This window comes from Lutra lutra, chromosome 6 (assembly GCF_902655055.1).
Source record: "Lutra lutra chromosome 6, mLutLut1.2, whole genome shotgun sequence".
NCBI lineage: Eukaryota > Metazoa > Chordata > Mammalia > Carnivora > Mustelidae > Lutra > Lutra lutra.
In genome coordinates, this window is record NC_062283.1 from 81513064 (window position 1) to 81532253 (window position 19190).

General features: G+C 41.0%; 1 protein-coding gene across 1 annotated transcript in view; it reads left to right on the top strand.

Annotated features, from left to right (window-relative positions):
* LAMA2 (laminin subunit alpha 2) overlaps positions 1 to 19190 on the top strand; it is a 672905-nt gene that overhangs the window by 630411 nt on the left and 23304 nt on the right. The window contains 4 exon segments of the mRNA XM_047732179.1: positions 431 to 607; positions 4024 to 4172; positions 9379 to 9555; positions 9746 to 9914. Coding sequence (XP_047588135.1) covers positions 431 to 607; positions 4024 to 4172; positions 9379 to 9555; positions 9746 to 9914 — 672 coding nt within the window.

The window sequence follows — 19190 nt, forward strand, 5'->3', positions numbered from 1 at the left end:
AAGTGCTCAAATAAAAGCAGAGATCAGGGACACCTGGGTGGCTCAGTGGGTTGAGCGTCCAGGTCATGGTATCAGGGTTCTGGGATGGAGCCCTGCATTGGGCTCTGTGCTCAGTGGGAAGCCTGCTTGAGGATTCTCTCCCTCTCCCTCTGCCCTTCCCCTGCTTGCTTGCGCTCTCTCAAATAAATAACTCTTAAAAAAAAAAAAAAAAAAAAACCCAGGCCAGAATTTTTATTTCAATCCAATCTGCTCAGAAAGTTCAGTTACACCTGGAAGTGTATCTTCAGTTGCTCCCAAGCTCTCCATGTAACTGAGTTTCATGCTTTCCCAAACAGTGTATTTCATGGTGACACTGAATGCCTGGAGACAGAGAAATTAACTTAAATTTTCATTTCTGATCTTTTCTTCTGTTTTTCCCTTTTACCCACAGAATGTTTACACAGTCAGCTTCCCCAAGCCTGGTTTCGTAGAGCTGCCCCCTGTGCCCATTGACGTAGGGACAGAAATCAACCTGTCCTTCAGCACCAAGAATGAGTCTGGGATCATTCTCTTGGGAAGCGGAGGGCCGCCAGTACAACCTCGGAGGAAACGAAGGCAAACTGGACAGGTACCCTCAGACCTGGTTGATGTTGCATTTTCCCTAGTACTTATATAGAACAGTTATTTTATATGGAGTCTGTGAGACATTTAGGTTGTATAAATTACCTTTGTATTTTTAGATTTGCATCATTTATTTCCACTCTGGTCTTTTTTAGGGCAGTTCTCTCCGCGAGGATTGTCCTTATTGGTCAGCTCTAGGTGTGCGGATACTTGTAATTGTACCTATATTTTGTATGGGCTTAGCATATTTATGTTTAAGGAGAGAAAGCATAAAATATATTCAGATTATAATACTCTTCTCTTGTCTCAGAGTCCAATTACTTACTGCATCTGTAGATATTCTGCTAAGGTCCCTTAAATTCTAATTTGAATTCCTTCTAGGATCTATTTCCAAGTTTTGCTAGCCAACGTGATGCAGTCTATTGAATTCTGACCCACTCCAGCCTCTCTGGACACAGAGAAAATGGACTTGGGGTAGGAGAAGGCAAATAGAACCCAACCCACACAAGCAGAGACAGTAGCCTAGGCTCAGGTTCACTCATGACCTGAAGAGAAAGCCCACAGAGTAAGATGTGAACTTCAATTTTCATACCCCATAGCCATTTGGTTCTGTTAAAAGCAATCTCTAAGGCATCATAACTCTTTACTGCCTTGATATCCCTCCAGCACTTTTGATCTTATGTTTTTAAGTATATGCGTTATTCCATTTAATCTTGTTTTTTCAGTGAAAGAGTTCATAGGAATTATCTAGGCTGCCATTACCAAAGAATGGAATGCTTTACAAATATGTCCTTAAATATGCATGCATCCTTATAAATCAGGCTGTGTTGTTTGTGATTTTATGTGTTTTAAAAATCACATTTATCCTTTAAAACTGAGTAGTCAGTAATATGGTTGACCCTTCAACAATGTGGGAATTAGGGACACCAACACCCCCTCACTTGGTCAAAAATCCACATATAACTCTTGATTCCCCAGTGACTTAACCACAAAGAGCCTCCTATTGACTGGAAGCCTTGCCCATAATATACTCACTAGAGTAACATATATATATCTATTATATACTATATTGTACACTGTACTCTAAAAGTAAGCTCGAGAAAAGAAAATGTTATTAACATCATAAAAAAGAGAAATATATTTACAATGCCATACTGTATTTATCTAAAAAAAATCCACATATAAGTAGGTCCACACAGTTCAAAGCCATGTTATCCAAAGTATTATATAATAAATCTTATTCTTCTCCCCCCAAAAATAAAGCCTAAGTAAAATAAATTTCAAAGATGTATAACCACGGGTAACTTGGGTTATCTCAGGAATAAAGAATATTTCATTATCAGAAAATCTAAAAACTATATAAACATCTCAATAGCTGCTAAAAAAAAAAAACTATTTGGCAAAAATTAATACTCATTCCTGATTTAAAACAAACAACCCAATATAACAACATGGATGGATATTAGAAATTGAAGAGAAATGAGGAAAAAAAAATGTACTACACACTGTATGATGCCATTTTTACAGACTTCTAATACAAGTAACACCAAACAGGCGCTATTGGCCGGCTCAGTCGGTAGAGCACGTGACTCTTAATCCCAGGATTTTAAATTTGAGCCCCACTTTGGGTGTAGAGATTACTTACAATCTTCTAAAAAAGTAACACTAAACAACATATTGTTTACAGATATATATGTGAGTTTTCAAAAACAATTTTTAAAAAGCAAGGGAATGATAAACATAAAATCCATGTTAGTGGTTACCACTGAGATGGTGAAGTTGGGGGATGGTTTTGGGAGGAAACTCACAGGAGATGCAATGGGTTGTTTCTTAAATTGGATGTAGTTTTACTGGTATTCATTTAATTGTACGGTTGTGAACATGGCTTCATGATTTACATGTATGTCTCTTATATTTTGAGGAATGTATCAAATAGTCATAATAAATATGTCCTTTAACATAGAGAGGGAGGAAAAAGTGTTATTTTCTCTCATTTTTTAATACACATAATAAGCACTGAATACACATAATATTTAAACTTCCTCTTAAATGCCTTGTCTTTAAATCCTGAAAAATAAAATTATTTTCTCACTATTATAAATGATAAGCTAGTTATAAATAAAAGGACCAGATCAAACATTCTGAAGTAGATTTTCACTAAAGGATATGTGTTTCCTAGGTCATTGTCAGATGGTTAAGCACCACCTACTGTCTCCAAATTTCTCCTCCTGGACACTAAGAAAATGGACTTAAATCACCAGCTTTCAGGATTGGTCTTAAAATAGACCCATTAAAACAATTAAAAAGAAAATATTAAGCACTGTAATGCAAAGTAAATTGGAAATAATACGTTAATGTTTCAACATTTTAATGATAATACTCTTTTTTTTTTTTTTTTTTTTAATCTCAGAGTCAGTGCTATTTAAAAGAGGAAACAGTGTTAAATAGTTCCTGTCTGTTGTAGAACCAGTGCTGGTTACATTGACATATTTGCTTTTCCAAAGCTAATGTTTTGATGCCATAGGGTTATCTGTGACTGTTCTGCCAAAGAAGTTCATTATCTCAAGCAATCAGTCCAGCTCAGAAAATTTTAATGGAGTGAGTAGTTTGCAGTTAGTTGCCCCTTTGGTGGACGGTGCGCTAGTCCAGATCCTCTGAACCTTCTGTATTGGACACACAGCTGCCTAGATGAGTCAGTAAATCATTGATAACATTCTGATGTTTGACTGAAATGGTCCACCAGCTCAGGTGACCCAGGGAGGACGGAGAGATCATTGTGCAGCACGTGCCCTCCCGCTCCACAAGAAAGAGAGCACGCATGGCTTCAGCTTTGGGGATGAGGACTGCATTCAGGCTCCCTGGGGTTCATAATCTGATCTCAAAACCATCCTGGTTGCTATAGTAACAGTAGCAAGAGGAAAGCAGTCATATTTGTGGATGAAAAATTGTCTTCCTTCTCTCTAAGTGTGGGAGACAGGTTACACGTGGGTGATAGCAATCTATTCAACCAGCAATGAGAACAAATTGAAGTCTAAACACTCAGAATGCCACGAGATGGGGAGTCAGATCTGAGGTCCGGAAGCGAGCTGTCCACTTGGGAATATAAGGCAGAGAGGAGGTACTGACACCCTTTGTTTCCAGTGGGTTTGGTGAGTTAGAGAACCCTGTGCAAGCACAGCTGTTACCTGCAGACTGGCAGATCTGCTTTGCAGAGACCTCTGTATCACACATCTGCTTTCCACATCCTCTAACAAGTAAAAATGGTCGATGACTCAAAAGCTATTTCCAGCTCTAAGAAAATATTGAGTCTTAAGGTCCCAGGTAAGATCTCTGAGCCAAGGAACCTGCAGTTCTGTCCGGGAACCTGTAAAGCTGTCCCAGTTGAGACTCGCCTTAACCTTCCATGACCCCTTGCTCTTGCAGGCCTATTATGCGATATTCCTGAACAAGGGCCGTCTGGAAGTGCATCTCTCCACAGGGACACGAACAATGAGGAAAATTGTCATCAAACCCGAGCCAAGTCTGTTTCACGATGGGAGAGAACATTCTGTTCACATGGAAAGAACGAAAGGGTAACAACAGCTCTAGACAACTTGTCCTGACCCCCATCCACTCCCCTGCTCACACGACTCTCTGGACCTTTGCGTGTGGTCATACAGTGCATTGCAGAGCTGTTGAGCAGCGTAATGTCATCTTCTTGACATTTCATACTTCCGAGAGCCTCATTTAAATTGGCCCCTAGGAATTCTCTCCACGTTTTTACTCTGTGCAGTTCCCCACTCTCGCTTTGGAGAAACCGACTGCATCTTCTGAAGCTATAGATAAGAAAAATCCCTCCCTCCGCACCTCTCAAATATTCTCCGCTCAAATAAGGTATGCGCAGAGTGAGGCCCACGGAGGAGCTCAGCTGGAACTGGCCGCCTTTGCAGCTGCTGTTTCGTTCAGGTTCCAAAGCAGTTATGGCAGCTGCTTAGAAACCTGTCACAGAGCCAGAGTGTGGCAGGCAGCTGCAGGACCTCCTGAGAGCCTCCAAGTGCATGCCTCATCCCTGCACCCTCCCCCGCCCAGACCAAGGGGTGCTGGGGTCCCTGCAGAGTGGAACAGAGCCCCAGAGAAAGATGGGAACAGTCTGCTGTCCCACCTCCTCCCCGGTGCACAGAGGCTGCCTCTCTGAGGGGCCAAGAGAGCACTTGCTTCCCAGCCCTGAGTCACAAAATTGGCAGTACCCGCATTATAAACTGATCTCTCATTTCTCCAGAATTCTGGGGCACTTAATATTTCCTTTATTGGGAAAGTCGTCTGTATTTTCGTCGAAATGTTGTATGGCAACTCAGGTAATTAATTTAGAAGGACAGTTAGAGAAAAAGAAAACAGAAGCCCAGAGACTTCAGCCCTCGAAGCCTTGAGCAAGCCATTTAGACTGAAGACATAGAAAAGACCTGGAAATCAAATGTGAGAAACCTCAAGACTCAGAGGATATTTTTAAAAAAACAACAGTAAGAATGTGTAGCAATAGTTCAGTGAGCAGATGCTATTCTATATAGACCTATATTTTCTAATTATCCTCTTGTGTGTAGAACAGTTTAGATAAGTAATAAGAAGGTTTTATCTTCTAAGTAAATGATAAAGCTTTCCTTGGCTCATTTTTTTTTTATAGAGAGCATTAGATGGTGGGCTGAATTGATACTAAGCTTTCTTGCAGAATGTCTAATAAGTGAGATGTTTAGAAACGATGATTAAGAAAAATAAGGAATGGATGTTTGGACAAACTAAGAACTTTTCCTAACCTAATAGCCAGATATTGTGGTCATGGTCTCTGAGGAGGAATGCAGACTGAATTTTCTCATTTGAATCTTAGAGACCTCTCTAAACTATTGTTTTATGTGTCTCCCAGATGAGATTTCAGGTTCTTTGCAAAACGTTAATCCTTCTCGTTGTCAGAAGGACTTTGTAACATCTTTAAGTTTTAGAGAATCTTGATAAACAAGTGCAGATTTGAGAAATATGGTTGACAAAAAGAAGTCATCCAGAATAATGTTATTTTGAAAGTATTCTGCCATTCCCACTGCATTACGATGTTGTGCTAAGGTGTCCTTTTAACAGGTGTCTCTTCAGGAAGGGCATTTTATTATGCCAACTTCACAGCTGTTGGCCATTAATCCAACCTTTATTTGATTAAGTTCGGTGCATAGTACATCCCTGAAAACTGGTCATTCGGTTAATTGACCATATAAACAAACAGTTTTGCCATTCGATGCTAATTAAAGGATAATGCATTGGACATATTAGTGGGTAGTCACTGAACTCTGTGGCAAAGCAAGAACACCTTTGCTACCATAATGTCTCGTTCAAAACTCTGAGGTTAAAACACAATCATCACCTATCCTTTAAGCAAGTGCTTCAATTAACTGAGTAACCAGAGATCACTAACGACCCTAAGAACTTCACCTAGAAACATTTCTTAATGCTCCATGCCTATTCTATGGCACTCCCTGTGTCAAACACTAGACACTTCCTTTTAACACCTCCATCTGTGCTCGCCAACTATCTACTCTTACCCTTTTGTGTGACCTCAAAGATTGTATTATTTCGCATTGATTATGATACTCTTGTTAATTTGGAAATACTTGCTTTTTCCCAACACTATTCAGATTATAAATGTCAATTATTGCTTCTTTTCCTAAAGTCCTGGATAAGACAATAATTTGAATATCACCTTATAAAATGATTGGATTTTTACCAAACGTAGAGGCAAACTTTTCAAGATTGTTCTTGCCCTATTCTCTCTCCCTCTGCCTCTCTTTACCCTCCCTCCCTCCCTCACCATCTCTCCTTTTCTACCCCTTCCTCTGCAAAAAATCTCACTTAATTCACTTTGATGTCTAATTCTGTGGTAATCCAGTGATCCCTGCTTTCTATAACTGTTTTGCCCTCTAACCCTTCTGACCCTGACTCCACCTAAGTGGCCAGTACAGGACAAAAGCATTAACCCCTACAAGTCTAGAGTGGATGCATAGGCAAGTATTCTCCTCTGTGAGAGCATTCTTCATACAGGTACAGAATTAGACTGAAAGCCACAAAGTTAGATCAAATATTTCAGGAATAATCTGGGATTTCCAGAATGGGGATCATGATTTGGACACTGCAACCCAAGTATTTTTTACCATCCGAAATATGTTCAATCAAGATAAAATTACAAGGGCCCCTGGGTGGCTCAGTCAGTTAAGCATCTGAGTCTTGATTTCAGCTCAAGTCATGATCTCAAGGTCATGAGATGGAGCCCCGGTTGGACTCCATGCTCAGTGGGAAGTCTGCTTGGGATTCTCTCTTTCCCTTTCTCTCTCGCTCTGCTCCTCCCCCTTATGCACACTCATACAGACTCATGTGCACGCTCTCTCTCTCAAATAAATCTCTTTTTAAAAAAAAATTACAGACTTTGTTCTTCATGTAAATTACAAATGTCTGGGCACCTACTTCTCCTAATATCTTCTTGCACATATATAACCCAATTGGTGGTCATTTGAAAACAAACGCTTAGACCCATATTTCAAACAAACAAGAAACCGAATATTAGTAATGAGATGTTTAATCATGAAACTCCAAGAATCAACTGTTGAAGTTGTAAGAAAATATAGCTAACTTGTCGTAATACTAATAGTAATGTTTCTTATAGTGCTTTTTGCATAATAAGTCCTCAGTAAAGAGTTACAGAATGAATACTTAAAAAAGAGGAAATACACCAGAATCATAATGGACACAATAATAATGTTTCTCTTTACAAAAGAACTAAATGCATAATCTAGTTTGATGCTCCTAGAATGTAAAATACAAGCAGGATTTAGTTATAAATCCTTCCAGCAATGCCTTTATTAAGTAATATAGCTTCTGTGCAATTCATTAATTAATGTTTCCCATGGCTTAAAGTAGGTATTTTTATCCTCGTTTTATAAATGAATGAAGTGAGATTGAGCAAGATTTAAAAACTGGCCCAGGTCACACAGTTAGTAAGCTTTTACACTAATACTTAGTTCCAGTCTCTTCCTTCCGAAAGCTCATTCTCATTCTCTATCTCCCGCATTGTGATCTAGTAAGAAAGGACCACTGTAATGGTCCTTGGGGCAGAACCTGATCCGAGAGTCTACATCAGAACCATGAGGGCCTCTGGCTCTCTAAAACCTAATCGAGAGCAGAGATTTGCTCTTCCTGAACATTCTTTAATAGTGGCTCAAACCCCTCATTAAAACTCTTAAACATTGCTATGTCATGTTAGTAAGAAATAGCTTTTAGGAAAAGAAAAAAAAAAAAGGTGTGGGGGTTGCAGGGCTACTTCTCAGTGAGTCACACATGCCCAGAAGTGAGTGTTTTTCTGAAAGTCTCTTAAACCACTCACATTCTTAGCAATAAAGTTTGAACCTTCTGATTTTTGCCAACACACTCTTCCAGAGTCTGGTAAAAAACCAATATGTCATTTCCCCCCATGTTTCCTTTGAAAATAAATCCAACCTGCTCCCTCTATACCCCTTGAACAATGACATTTTGAGCACTGATGACATCCTTTTTTTTTTCTTCTTCTTCTTCTTCATTCTTTTACATCTGAACCATCTCAAAGTGGACCAGTTGCTCAGGGCCATTTCAGAACATCTTTGCCCTGGTTTACTATTTCTAGTTCCACATGTGGTTTTTGGTTTTTTTAAAATCAAGTGAGATGACATTTTAGGACTGAGTTTTCCATCTAAGTACTTTGGTTTTCTGCCCAGATATGTAGTAAGTTTTTAGTAATCCATTCGTGATCCTCAGGCTAGTGACTAATACTTACTAATAGCCTCATGCTCCTTTCGTGGGACTGGAATGCAGAACCTTCTTCCAGAACAAAAGAAAAAATGCCTTTGGTCATTTTCATCATCAGAGCTCTTTGTCTGCCTTGATTCTTTGCCCCAGGATCCAAGGATTGTTGTGAATAAGTAGCTTGAGATTCTCAATGACTAGGGTGTGACTTATCTCTCATAAGCAAATTAGGGAAATGAATGAAACACTCACTAAGGAACACCATTGCAAGGAACAATTAGCATGATGCTCTTGCCTGCCTCTTCTATTCCAAAAGCTAGCAACTGGGGCTGGGTGCCTGGATGGCTCAGTTGATTGTTTGCCTTTAGCTCAAGTCTTGATTCAGGGTCCTGAGATCTGCCCCATCTCAGTGTCCCCTCTCAGTGGGGGAGTGTGCTTCTCCCTTTCCCTCTGCCCCTCCCCTCACCCCTGTTTGTCTGCTCCAGCCATACTCTCCCTCTCTCTTAAAAAAAATAAAAAAGCTAGCAGCTATGTTTTTTATAAAATGCCCTGTAAGTGTTCGCTGTCGCAGAGTTTGTCCCCCAGCAAGGAGATAATTGCTAGCACAAACCAAGAAACAAAGAACCAAAGAGCATATGCCCCCCTGCTGTGCTAAACCCACTGAGCCTTATCAGATTCCACATAACCACACTGTACGGAAATCTCAGCTCTACAGGCTTCTGTGTGGGGGCGCTGTCACCAACAGCACCAAGGGTGGGCATTGCAGGCCTACCCTTGCCTTCTTAGTCACCTCTCAGGAAGGTCTGACGAAGGAGGCAGAGGGACTAGATGCTGAGAAACAGTATCTTTAGCTTAGGGTAGAATTCCTAATTCTCAAAGGTTGGCTCCCTTAAAAGCTCCTGGAGGAAAGGGGGAGGGGTAGCAAGAAAGATTTGATTTTCCAAGGATACCGGAGTTTTGTGCTTAATTCTGCTTATTTTCATTGTTTATCAGCATCTTTACGGTTCAAGTCGATGAAGACAGAAGGCATATGCAAAACCTGACAGTAGAACAGGCAATTGAAGTTAAAAAGCTCTTCGTTGGGGGTGCGCCACCTGAGTTTCAGCCTCCCCCACTCAGGAATATTCCTTCTTTTGAAGGCTGTGTATGGAACCTTGTTATAAACTCTGTGTAAGTACATCTGTTAGCTACTATTTTTTTTTTTTTTTTCTGGTATGAGGATCAGTCCACACTCTATCTAAAACCAAGGCAAGTTGGGGAAACAATGAAGAACTTCTCATTAGATTTTAAACGTTGCCCTGAGGGACGCGAGACAATAAAAAATAATAAAAAGTACCTAATTTTAATTCTATTCCACTAGCCCCATGGACTTTGCACAGCCTGTATCCTTCAAAAATGCAGACATTGGTCGTTGTGCCCACCAGAAGCCCGGTGAGGAGGAGGAGGGGGCCGTTCCCACTGAAATAGTGACGCAGCCAGAGCCAGTTCCCACCCCCGCCTTCCCTATACCCACCCCCATTGTGGCACATGTAAGTGTTTATATCCTATTGCTTTCTAATTTTAACCTGTATTTTTAGTTGTTTTCAGAGAGAAGATAATTCAGGATAGCTGGTATGCTCTACTTCTAGAATAAGAGGGAGGGTAACTGGTCTACAAAAAACTGTCCTCCTCACATCTTTCTTGGATTACTTTTATTTACATATTTGCTCTGCTTAAATTTCCCTCCCTATAAAATGGCATGTGTTTTCAGCTGAAAAGTTAGCATAGCACAGAAACGTCTACGGAATCAAAAACAAGATCCATGTGTAATATCCACGCACGGAGGCAGCCATATTGATTTTCAGTCCCTTTTATTCACATTTTAAATAGTAGATCTCATAGCATGTATATCATTTGGTATTCTGTTTTTTAAAACTGGTAATACATAATTAGATATCATACAAATGTGTGTGTCTGATTATGATGCTGACGGGCCATGTCCACAGACCCAGAGAGGGTCTCACAGGACCAGCCAACAGGGTCCTTGGCTTCTCGAAGGACAGAAATCAAACATGAGCCAGCAGGCAGTGAGAGCAGAGTTTATCGGAGATACAGAGAAAGCAGATATATTCGGAGCATCTGGGAGACTCAAAAAGGAAAGGAGTCTCATTTGTTCGGGCCTGGAGGGTTTTTACTGAGAATTGTGGTCCAGTGTACATGTTCTGTCCTCTCAGGCATCCAGGAACTGGTTAGAACACAGACAAAGGCCCAGGTGTTTCTCCTTGGAGCCAGCGGGCCCTGGAGTCAAGGTGTCTAGGCTGGTGATCTGCAATACAAAAATGATAGCTTTGTCTGGTCGTTCCCACCTGGTCCTTCCTTAAATGTTATCTGTTCTAAAGAAATGATTAACTCTTTGTCCCTTACAAGGAGGGCACAGACTATTTGCATCCTGAGGCACATGCAGAGTGGTTGGGGGTCACAGTTCTTAGCGAGAAGAGAGAAGCAAAGGAGCAGAAAAGAGCAAAAAGCAGATTTTTATAGAATCCTTCAGTTTTCCTAACTCAAGGACGTCTGTGTATGTGTGACACACACAAAGAGACACACAGGTTATTTCGTTGTATGGGAGGTCATCATTTCATTGATGAGAGCATGGGTCCCTGAGTAGACAGTCTGGGTGGCAATGCCTGCACTTCAGTCTACCATGTGTATTAATTTGGGGAAGCTACTTCGCCAGTCTATTCCTCAATTTCCTCATCTGTGCAATATTAATAACTTGTGAGTCTAAGAGTTAACATGAAGACTTAAAAATAATGTTGGTTAAATGCCTAGTATATAGAAAACATTTAATAAATGGCATAATTACTATATAGTGATGATCATAATGACTGCTTCTAAGTGCTTACTATGTGCCAGTCACCACCTAAACAATTGGCATTCAACATTATATGTAATTGTCATAATGGCTCTCGGAATGATAACAACATCCCATCTTTAGTTGAGTTGATAAGAATTATCTGGTCTCAGTCACCCACCTACCCACACAGCCAGTAAATGGCAGGATGGGAATCCTAATGGATTTTCATCCATTAGGTCTAACTATACAGTCTGGCTTCTTATCACTGCACTGCTCTGTCTTCACAATTTATTCTATTTTTTCCTCATCATGGGCCATTTAGAGTGCTTCTAGAAACCATATTCTGATAAGTGCCTCCCTATACCAAACTTTTTCCTTGTTTATGTTCTTAAAATAGATTCTTGGATGGATAATTATAAGACTAAATGATGAACATACCTAAGGTTCTTAAAACATATATCTGAATTGCTTTTTCCAACATTTCCATCAATTTACATTTCCACCACCAATATATCCAAGGGGTGGATCTCTCTATCTACTGAACGGCACATGCATCCTATGTATCATGCTTGCCAATGGGTGAGCAGAACATGCTGTCTTGAGTACAGATTTTGAAAACCCTTGAACATCTCATTTTCTTCCTTAGTTTCCATGATGGAACTGGTTGTTCTGTAGAGCAGTCTGTGCCTTGTCACTAGAAATATTTTGAGCTTATGGCTTCTCTAGCATTTCTCCAGGATTTGAAAATAGCAAGGTCCTTACACTTTCGGTGCGCACGGCATAACATAAAGACTTGTCAAATCCCTATGTTGTCCACCTGAAACTAACGTGACATTGTATGTCAATGATACTTCAATTAAGAAAGAAAAAAAAATAGCAAAATATTTTCCCCCAGGGTAAATAGTCAATAATCTCAGCATTCTTCATGTGACCTAATTTCTTTTTTTTTTTACATTTTTTTAAAGATTTTATTTATTTATTTGAGAGAGAGAGAAAGTGCAAGAGAGAGAGCACCAGCAAGGGGAGTGGCAGAGGAAGAAGGAGAAGCAGACTCTCTGCTGAGCAGGGACCCCAGTGCGGGACTCAATCAGAGGACCCTGTGATCATGACCTGAGCTGAAGGCAGACATTTAACCAACTGAGCCACCCAGGAACCCAATATTTTATTTTATTTTTTAAAAGATTTTATTTATTTGAGAAAGAGAGAGACAGAGCATGGATGGGAGGGTAGGGGCAGAGGGAGAGGGAGAAGTAGACTCCCCCTTGAGCAGGGAGCCCAACATGGGGCTGGATCCTAGGATGCTGAGATCATGCCCTGAGCTGAAGGCAGATGCTTAACTGACTGAGCCACCCAGGCACCCCCTCATGTGACCTGATTTCTAATTCCCATATGTGCACTGATCAATATTCTTAAGTTTGAAATATACCTTTCAAACTGTGGCACCTAGAATAGACTATATTCTTCAAAGTGCCCAGTTCAGGGGACAGCAGTACCTCTCGTTCCATTGGTCTATCCTCATATTTTATACCTGAAAATACTTCAATGTTTTATTTATTTTTTTTAAAGCTTTTATTTATTTATTTGACAGACAGAGATCTCAGGCAGAGAGGCAGGCAGAGAGAGAGTGGGGGAAGCAAGCTCCCCGCTGAAACAGAGAGCCCAATGTGGGGCTCGATCCCAGGACCCTGAGATCATGACCTGAGCTGAAGGCAGAGGCTTAACCCACTGAGCCACCCAGGCGCCCCTACTTCAATGTTTTAAACTGATGGATCCCGCTATTAGCTCATCATCAGGTCCCTATTCAGTCAACCACAATCTTGGGGGCCTTTGAACCACTCGAACTTCTCTCGAGTCAGGTGTCTAAGCCAGACCATCTTGCCTTGGTCCAGTTAATTGGTGGAGAAGCCTGCGGATCCCCGGTGATCACCTTTCTTTTCTAAGGGCCCACACAAACTTTGTTTTAGAGGGAATCTCAAGCATATCTATCTCTCCATGGTTTCTCGAGATCACATCTTTTCCCTTTTTCTGAAAATAAAGATACTTTCCCATCTGGGACTGAAGATTTTAACTCATTTAAGTTTTCCTGTAACCTTCTGTTCTAATTCCAATTTCCATTTTTCTCTCAGTAGTGTATGTTTTAACTTCTCCAAAACAGAGCATGCACTTAGACAAGACAAAAGCAAAAAAGAAATGGAGTGACAGTCCTGAGGGCTCATGTACAAAGACTCAGAGAACATCAGGGCTAGGAGAGAATTGAAGATTCTGCCTCTTAATTTACACATGGGAAAACAAAGCGCTAGAACATACCTCATGGGCTGTGATCACACACATTTTTGATAGTTGGTGCTAAAACCCAGGTATCTAAATTCCAACAGCTATCTCCCCTTCTCTTGCACATTATAGTTATTTACGCCATGTGGTCATAATTACATTTCTTAGAATTTCCATCCCTACTGAGTTATGTTTTTACAGTTTCAGATCCTGGAACTATACATATCTTTTCATTTGATTTCTTTCTCTTATTTTAGTTCTTTGTGTGGAGAGAAGTGTGTGCTTTTTAAAGATGACTAAAAGTTAGAGGTTGGACAATTTATAACAAATAATCTTTTAAGAGCCTCCTAAATGAAAAAATGAATACGGTATCATCATTGCTAGCAAGGGAGCGATGGAGAAGCAGATCTGAGGAATCAGACATTAATGTAAATGACAGAGTGAGCAAGTATGTGTGGATGTCAGTCAGGAAAAGTGTGGAGTGTGGGTTACAAACTCACCCCACTAGCTTTCAAGATTGAAAATTGGAAACATGGCAGGGTGTCCCATTAAACTCCATTCAAACAAAATGATTAATGGTACCTAGAAGTGTAAAAACAGGTCTATAAGATACAAAGTTTAATATGTCATCACACTCTTGTACATAAAATCTTTCCGTTGAAACAATACAAAATGATGATGACATGCGACATTATGTGAAATGGAGAAAACAGGATATAAAACCATACACAATGCATAATCACATCTACATCAATAGATAGAAAAACGCATTAAAAAACCCTTGCAAGAAATATATCAGATGTTAGCAGCAGATGGAGTATGGACTAGAGATGATTCTCATCATCTAAAAAAAATTCTTACATGTATTTTGTTTTCATAACTTTTTAAAAAAGATAAATGGAAAGGCTTTCAACCTTTATTCCTCTGTAGCATTCCATTGGATAGCTGATTTCCCCTCTGGGCAAGTGCAATGTGGCGAATGGCCCCCCTCAATCCCTCCAAGTTGGGGATCACTAAGGATGCATACTGACCCTTTACTCCAGTGATCTGAGAACTGGGCCTGCCAGTCTGCCCTGCCATAGCCCACCTACTTTTACTCAGTGGACTCTGACAGGTTACCTGTCCTCTCTAAATGTAAGATGACCCATTGAAAAATAAGGAGGATGCTATCTACCTGCAAGGATTATCGCGAGGGAATAAATGATACAAAGCACCCAGCACGTTGCATGGCTCACAATAACACCCCATCATTCTTCTGTGGGAATAGTTAGCCTGTCACACTTTCAGTGGGAAAGCAAATGCCAGGAAAAAAAAGAGAGTGAGGATTCCATGTTTCAACCATTTCAGACTCCAATAGGATATGGCTATTATAGCTCAAGTGTCACATCATTTTCCATTCTCACCATCTTCTTCCTTTTTTTTTTTTTTAAAGATTTTATTTATTTATTTGACAGGAAGAGATCACAAGTATGCAGAGAGGCAGGCAGAGAGAGAGAGAGGAGGAAGCAGGCTCCCCGTGAAGCAGAGAGCCCGATGCGGGGCTCGATCCCAGGACCCTGGGATCATGACCTGAGCCGAAGGCAGAGGCTTTAACCCACTGAGCCACCCAAATGCCCATTCTTCCCTTTTTAAAATCAGAATTTAGACTGTAAGAATGTAGTTAAGAACTCAAGCTTCCAAGTTAATCCCTGACATAGGAACTATCCTCTCTTTGTTCTAGCAGAGCAGACAGGAACCATCCCCTATTCTCAGTTCCTTTCTTCTTCTCCTTTACACCATCACATCCCTCCCCGCCAATGTCTTACACCATGAGCACGGCATTCGCTAGACCCCAGCGCCCTTTCAGAGTTCCCTGAGAAAGCCCCGCCCTGTGAAATGGACCATGTCAGCCCCATCATAATACATGCCAGAATGTCATTCATCAGACAGCATTGTATGTACATTATCTCATTTGATAGTGTGGTAGCCCATCTTTCCTTTATGCTTTTCTCTTCTTCCTTGGCCCATTTAGAGCTGCATTAAATATGCCTACATATTGTATTTGTGGGGATTTCTCAGGGAGGATGGTGGGTGGGGTTAGAAAGGACTGTAGACATCTACGATCACCATCTGCAGGTGTATATGGTGTTTAGACCAAATCTTTAGAGCCAGCATGGCCCATGCGGATTTGTATATAGTGAACTCGCTCTATTTTTTTACTTGAAGCTCATTGGAAAGTTGAATTTTGAACCTTGAAATCTGAAATGTGAACACTAAAAATAGCCATGAAGAGTTGCTGTGCTGTGAAGGGCTCTGGAGAGTTGAGGGAAAGAAGTGGAAGAGAAGGAAAGAATAGAGCAAAGGAAAGCTATTTCTCTAACAGCTTTAATACTACAACTTTAAAAGCTAAGCACAGTCCGTGCCAAAGGATGAATCAGTTGGATACTGATACGTATTTAAAGGGAAAGCCCCCATTTTCCCTACCACAAGAAATCGCTATTCGGGTGTTCGTGTGTAAATATTACTGCAAATGGCCAATATTTACCAAAAGAGCTCGCGTGCAGGGTGGTAACATAATTCACTTTCTCAATAAACAGCTTGAGCAGGGATTTTATATTTCAGAACATTAAAGTCAGTGCTGTAAAAAGTGTCTTCCACTTAGTATTCATCCATAAAAAGGAGCATCACCAAAAAACCTCCAACATCTCAGATGTGATTTTAGCCCACATTTGTTAGAGGGATTACTGACTCGTGAAAGAAGAAAATGATGCAGTTTTTATGATCATTCATCACTCGTTGCTTTCAAGAACAAAGATGCCAGTTTTGATAAATGCAATTTAAATCCCTGTTCTCACCAATCTGAACTCAAGGAATGCTTGCCTACCAGTCACAGGCTACCCTCAAGCCAGTAACTCATGTCCAAATGTCAGCCAACGAACAGCAGTTGGAAATGACCACTGCTTTATTCGGACCTGAGATGGAGTAACCGTGAGGTGAAAAAGTTTTCACTGTTACCCATTTGCCTACGTGCGAATTCCCTCTCCCACTATGCCACTGCTCTGATCAGCACGTGCACTGCCACCATCAGACTCCGCCTTCATCCCCCAGCAAGTCCCATCTGCCCACAACTTGTCCTGGGACAAGCAAGCACACCTTGTCCTCCAGATCACATTTTTCCCCTTATGCACTAGCAGTACTTCAAAGAGTCGCCACAAGGTGGCAAGATTGTAACGTCTTGAGATTGATGAGCCTGTGTTGGGTTTTTTTGTGTGTGTATGTGTGTGTTTTTTTATTGTTGTTTTAATACATTTCAAAGACAAGTGTTTCCAAAATAATACAGGTAAAGTATCACCTCCATAAAGATGATGCCTTCCCTCAAGCTCACATTAGCTTGGAGGAGGACTTTGTCTTGCAACCATCATGCTTTTTTAAAATCTTCCTTGGAAGGGCACCTGCTTGGCTCAGCTGGTTAAGCTTCAGACTCTTGATTTTTGGCTCAGTTGGTGATCTTGGGGTGGTGAGATTGAGGCGTGCACCCCCACAGACTCTTGCTTACCAGAGAGTCTGCTTGTCCCTCTCCCTCCCCATGCTTGCACTCTCTTAAATAAATATATAAAATCTTTTTAAAAATTTAAAAAAGAAAAATTTTCCTTGGAATTACCTCATTAGAAGACCCCTCTTCTTGGGGCGCCTGGGTGGCTTAGTGGGTTAAAGTTTCTGCCTTCGCTCAGGTCATGATCTCAGGGTCCTGGGATCGAGCCCTGCATGGGGCTCTCTGCTCAGCAGGGAGCCTGCTTCCTCCTCTCTCTGCCTGCCTCTCTGCTTGCTTGTGATCTCTGCCTGTCAAATAAATAAATAAAATCTTTTAAAAAAGAGAGAGAGAAGAAGAAGAAGACCTTCTTCTCATATCCCTCTTCCTTAGCTTGGATTTTGCTAGGAAGCAGATTGAAAAAATAAGATCACCTTATTCGTTTGCAAAGCATGGGGTACTTTCTGTTCCATCTTACAAATTCCCTTTAAGATATTAGAGGGGAGAAAAAAATGCTTGAGCAGCAGGAGGAGTAGCTGGACCTTGTGAGGGGCACTAGGGAGTAGGGGGGGAAGTAGTCCCAGGCAAAAACACAAAAAAACCTGTGTCCCAAGTCAGGCCTGGTTTCAGATTCACCCTGGGGAAAGTGAGGCAGAACAGGCAAGATCCAGTCCTTTTTGCCTTTAACCAAGTGGGAGGAGAGGGCTACACCTCCACCAAAAACATGACCAGAAAAGAGGCTGAGAAATTGTCTTCCCGTTTAAATCCAAAAATGCATACATACAAAATCCCCCTCTCCTAGCATTTCTCAGTCCTCTTCCAACTGCCTATTTTATGAAGGAAGGTGATAGATGATTTATTCAAAAAACATCCATAATATTCATCCTATTGCAAATTGATAGAAAACCTCAATTTGGGTGTCCTTAACATACAATGAACTTAGCATATGGGATTTAAACTTTGAGGTTACTGAGTAGAGTGACCTGTTTGTTACCACTCTCTTCCACAACACTGGATGGTCTGAGGACACTGTTTTATTAGCCACCACTTCTACCTGCTGCTCAAGGTCTAATTGTTACAAAAATGAGGTTGGAGCCCCTCGGGGAGGTAGTCTTCTTCCTCAATTTCCAGTGGCCATGTCATGTAGTGCTTCTTAAAGAACCCTCACAAAGTCCCTGTCCTTTCCTCGTCAAAGATTTTCCTAAAATAATGTAAGTAGGGTCTTCAGCTTCTTGAAGATCTGACAGGATGTGACAGAAAACTGCTGATCGGCTCAGGACCCGTGTTGGAAATCTCTGTCCAGCCCACCAGCAAGCAAGCGTCTCATGGCGTTGGGCCCTCAGTGCCCAAAATACATAAAGACCAAAGTTCTCCATGACCTACAGCTACTGCCAATAAAATACCTAATCTCTGTAATTCCACTTGGATCATTAAAAATTCTATTAGAAAAGTTCTATTAATATTTATATGTAGTAACGAGACAGGTGACCACAACGTTTAACAATAACAACCTGCTGGTGGCTTTCTTTTCCGCCACACATCATGGTTCCCTAATTCCTCAGCATCCGCTGACATTTCCGATTTCCCAGATTTCAGAGCTGACAGGTTAGAAATGTTTTAGCCAAATTTTGCCCCTGAGGGACTCACAGCAGGGAGGATTCTCTTAGAGATTTCAGAGGAGGACTGCAGGCCACTAATGTGGGTGCCAGGAAATAGGGTGAGAGGCTGATAAATGATCCCGATTCTATTAATGACATCATTGCCAGCTGAGACATTAAGCTACCAAAGCCTTTCCATTTGGGCTCTTTTTACAGGCAGTGTAATAAGAAAGGGGCCACATGTTGATTCCAAGAGAGGCCATTCAGCCGTGTGAATAAATAGCATTTTCCTGCTCTACCCACTGGGTTTTTGCATATCCGTGTGAATTTCTGCCACAATCTGCTCTTTATAACTGACCATCTCCTGGGGAAGCAAGAAGGGAATACTTCCATGAAGACCAATTTTATAGCATTTCAAACACTTAAAGCCTTTTACCTGCTGTGGCAGAGTGCTCCGTTTGACTAAGCTCCAGAGAAAAGAGAGCAAGGCCTTTCCTCATCAAGTAAGAATGTCCTGTGCACTGATGATTCATCTCATCTTCTATTTGAGAAGAACATTCTGCATCAAAAGCCTGCCTTGGGCGGTTTGGGAACC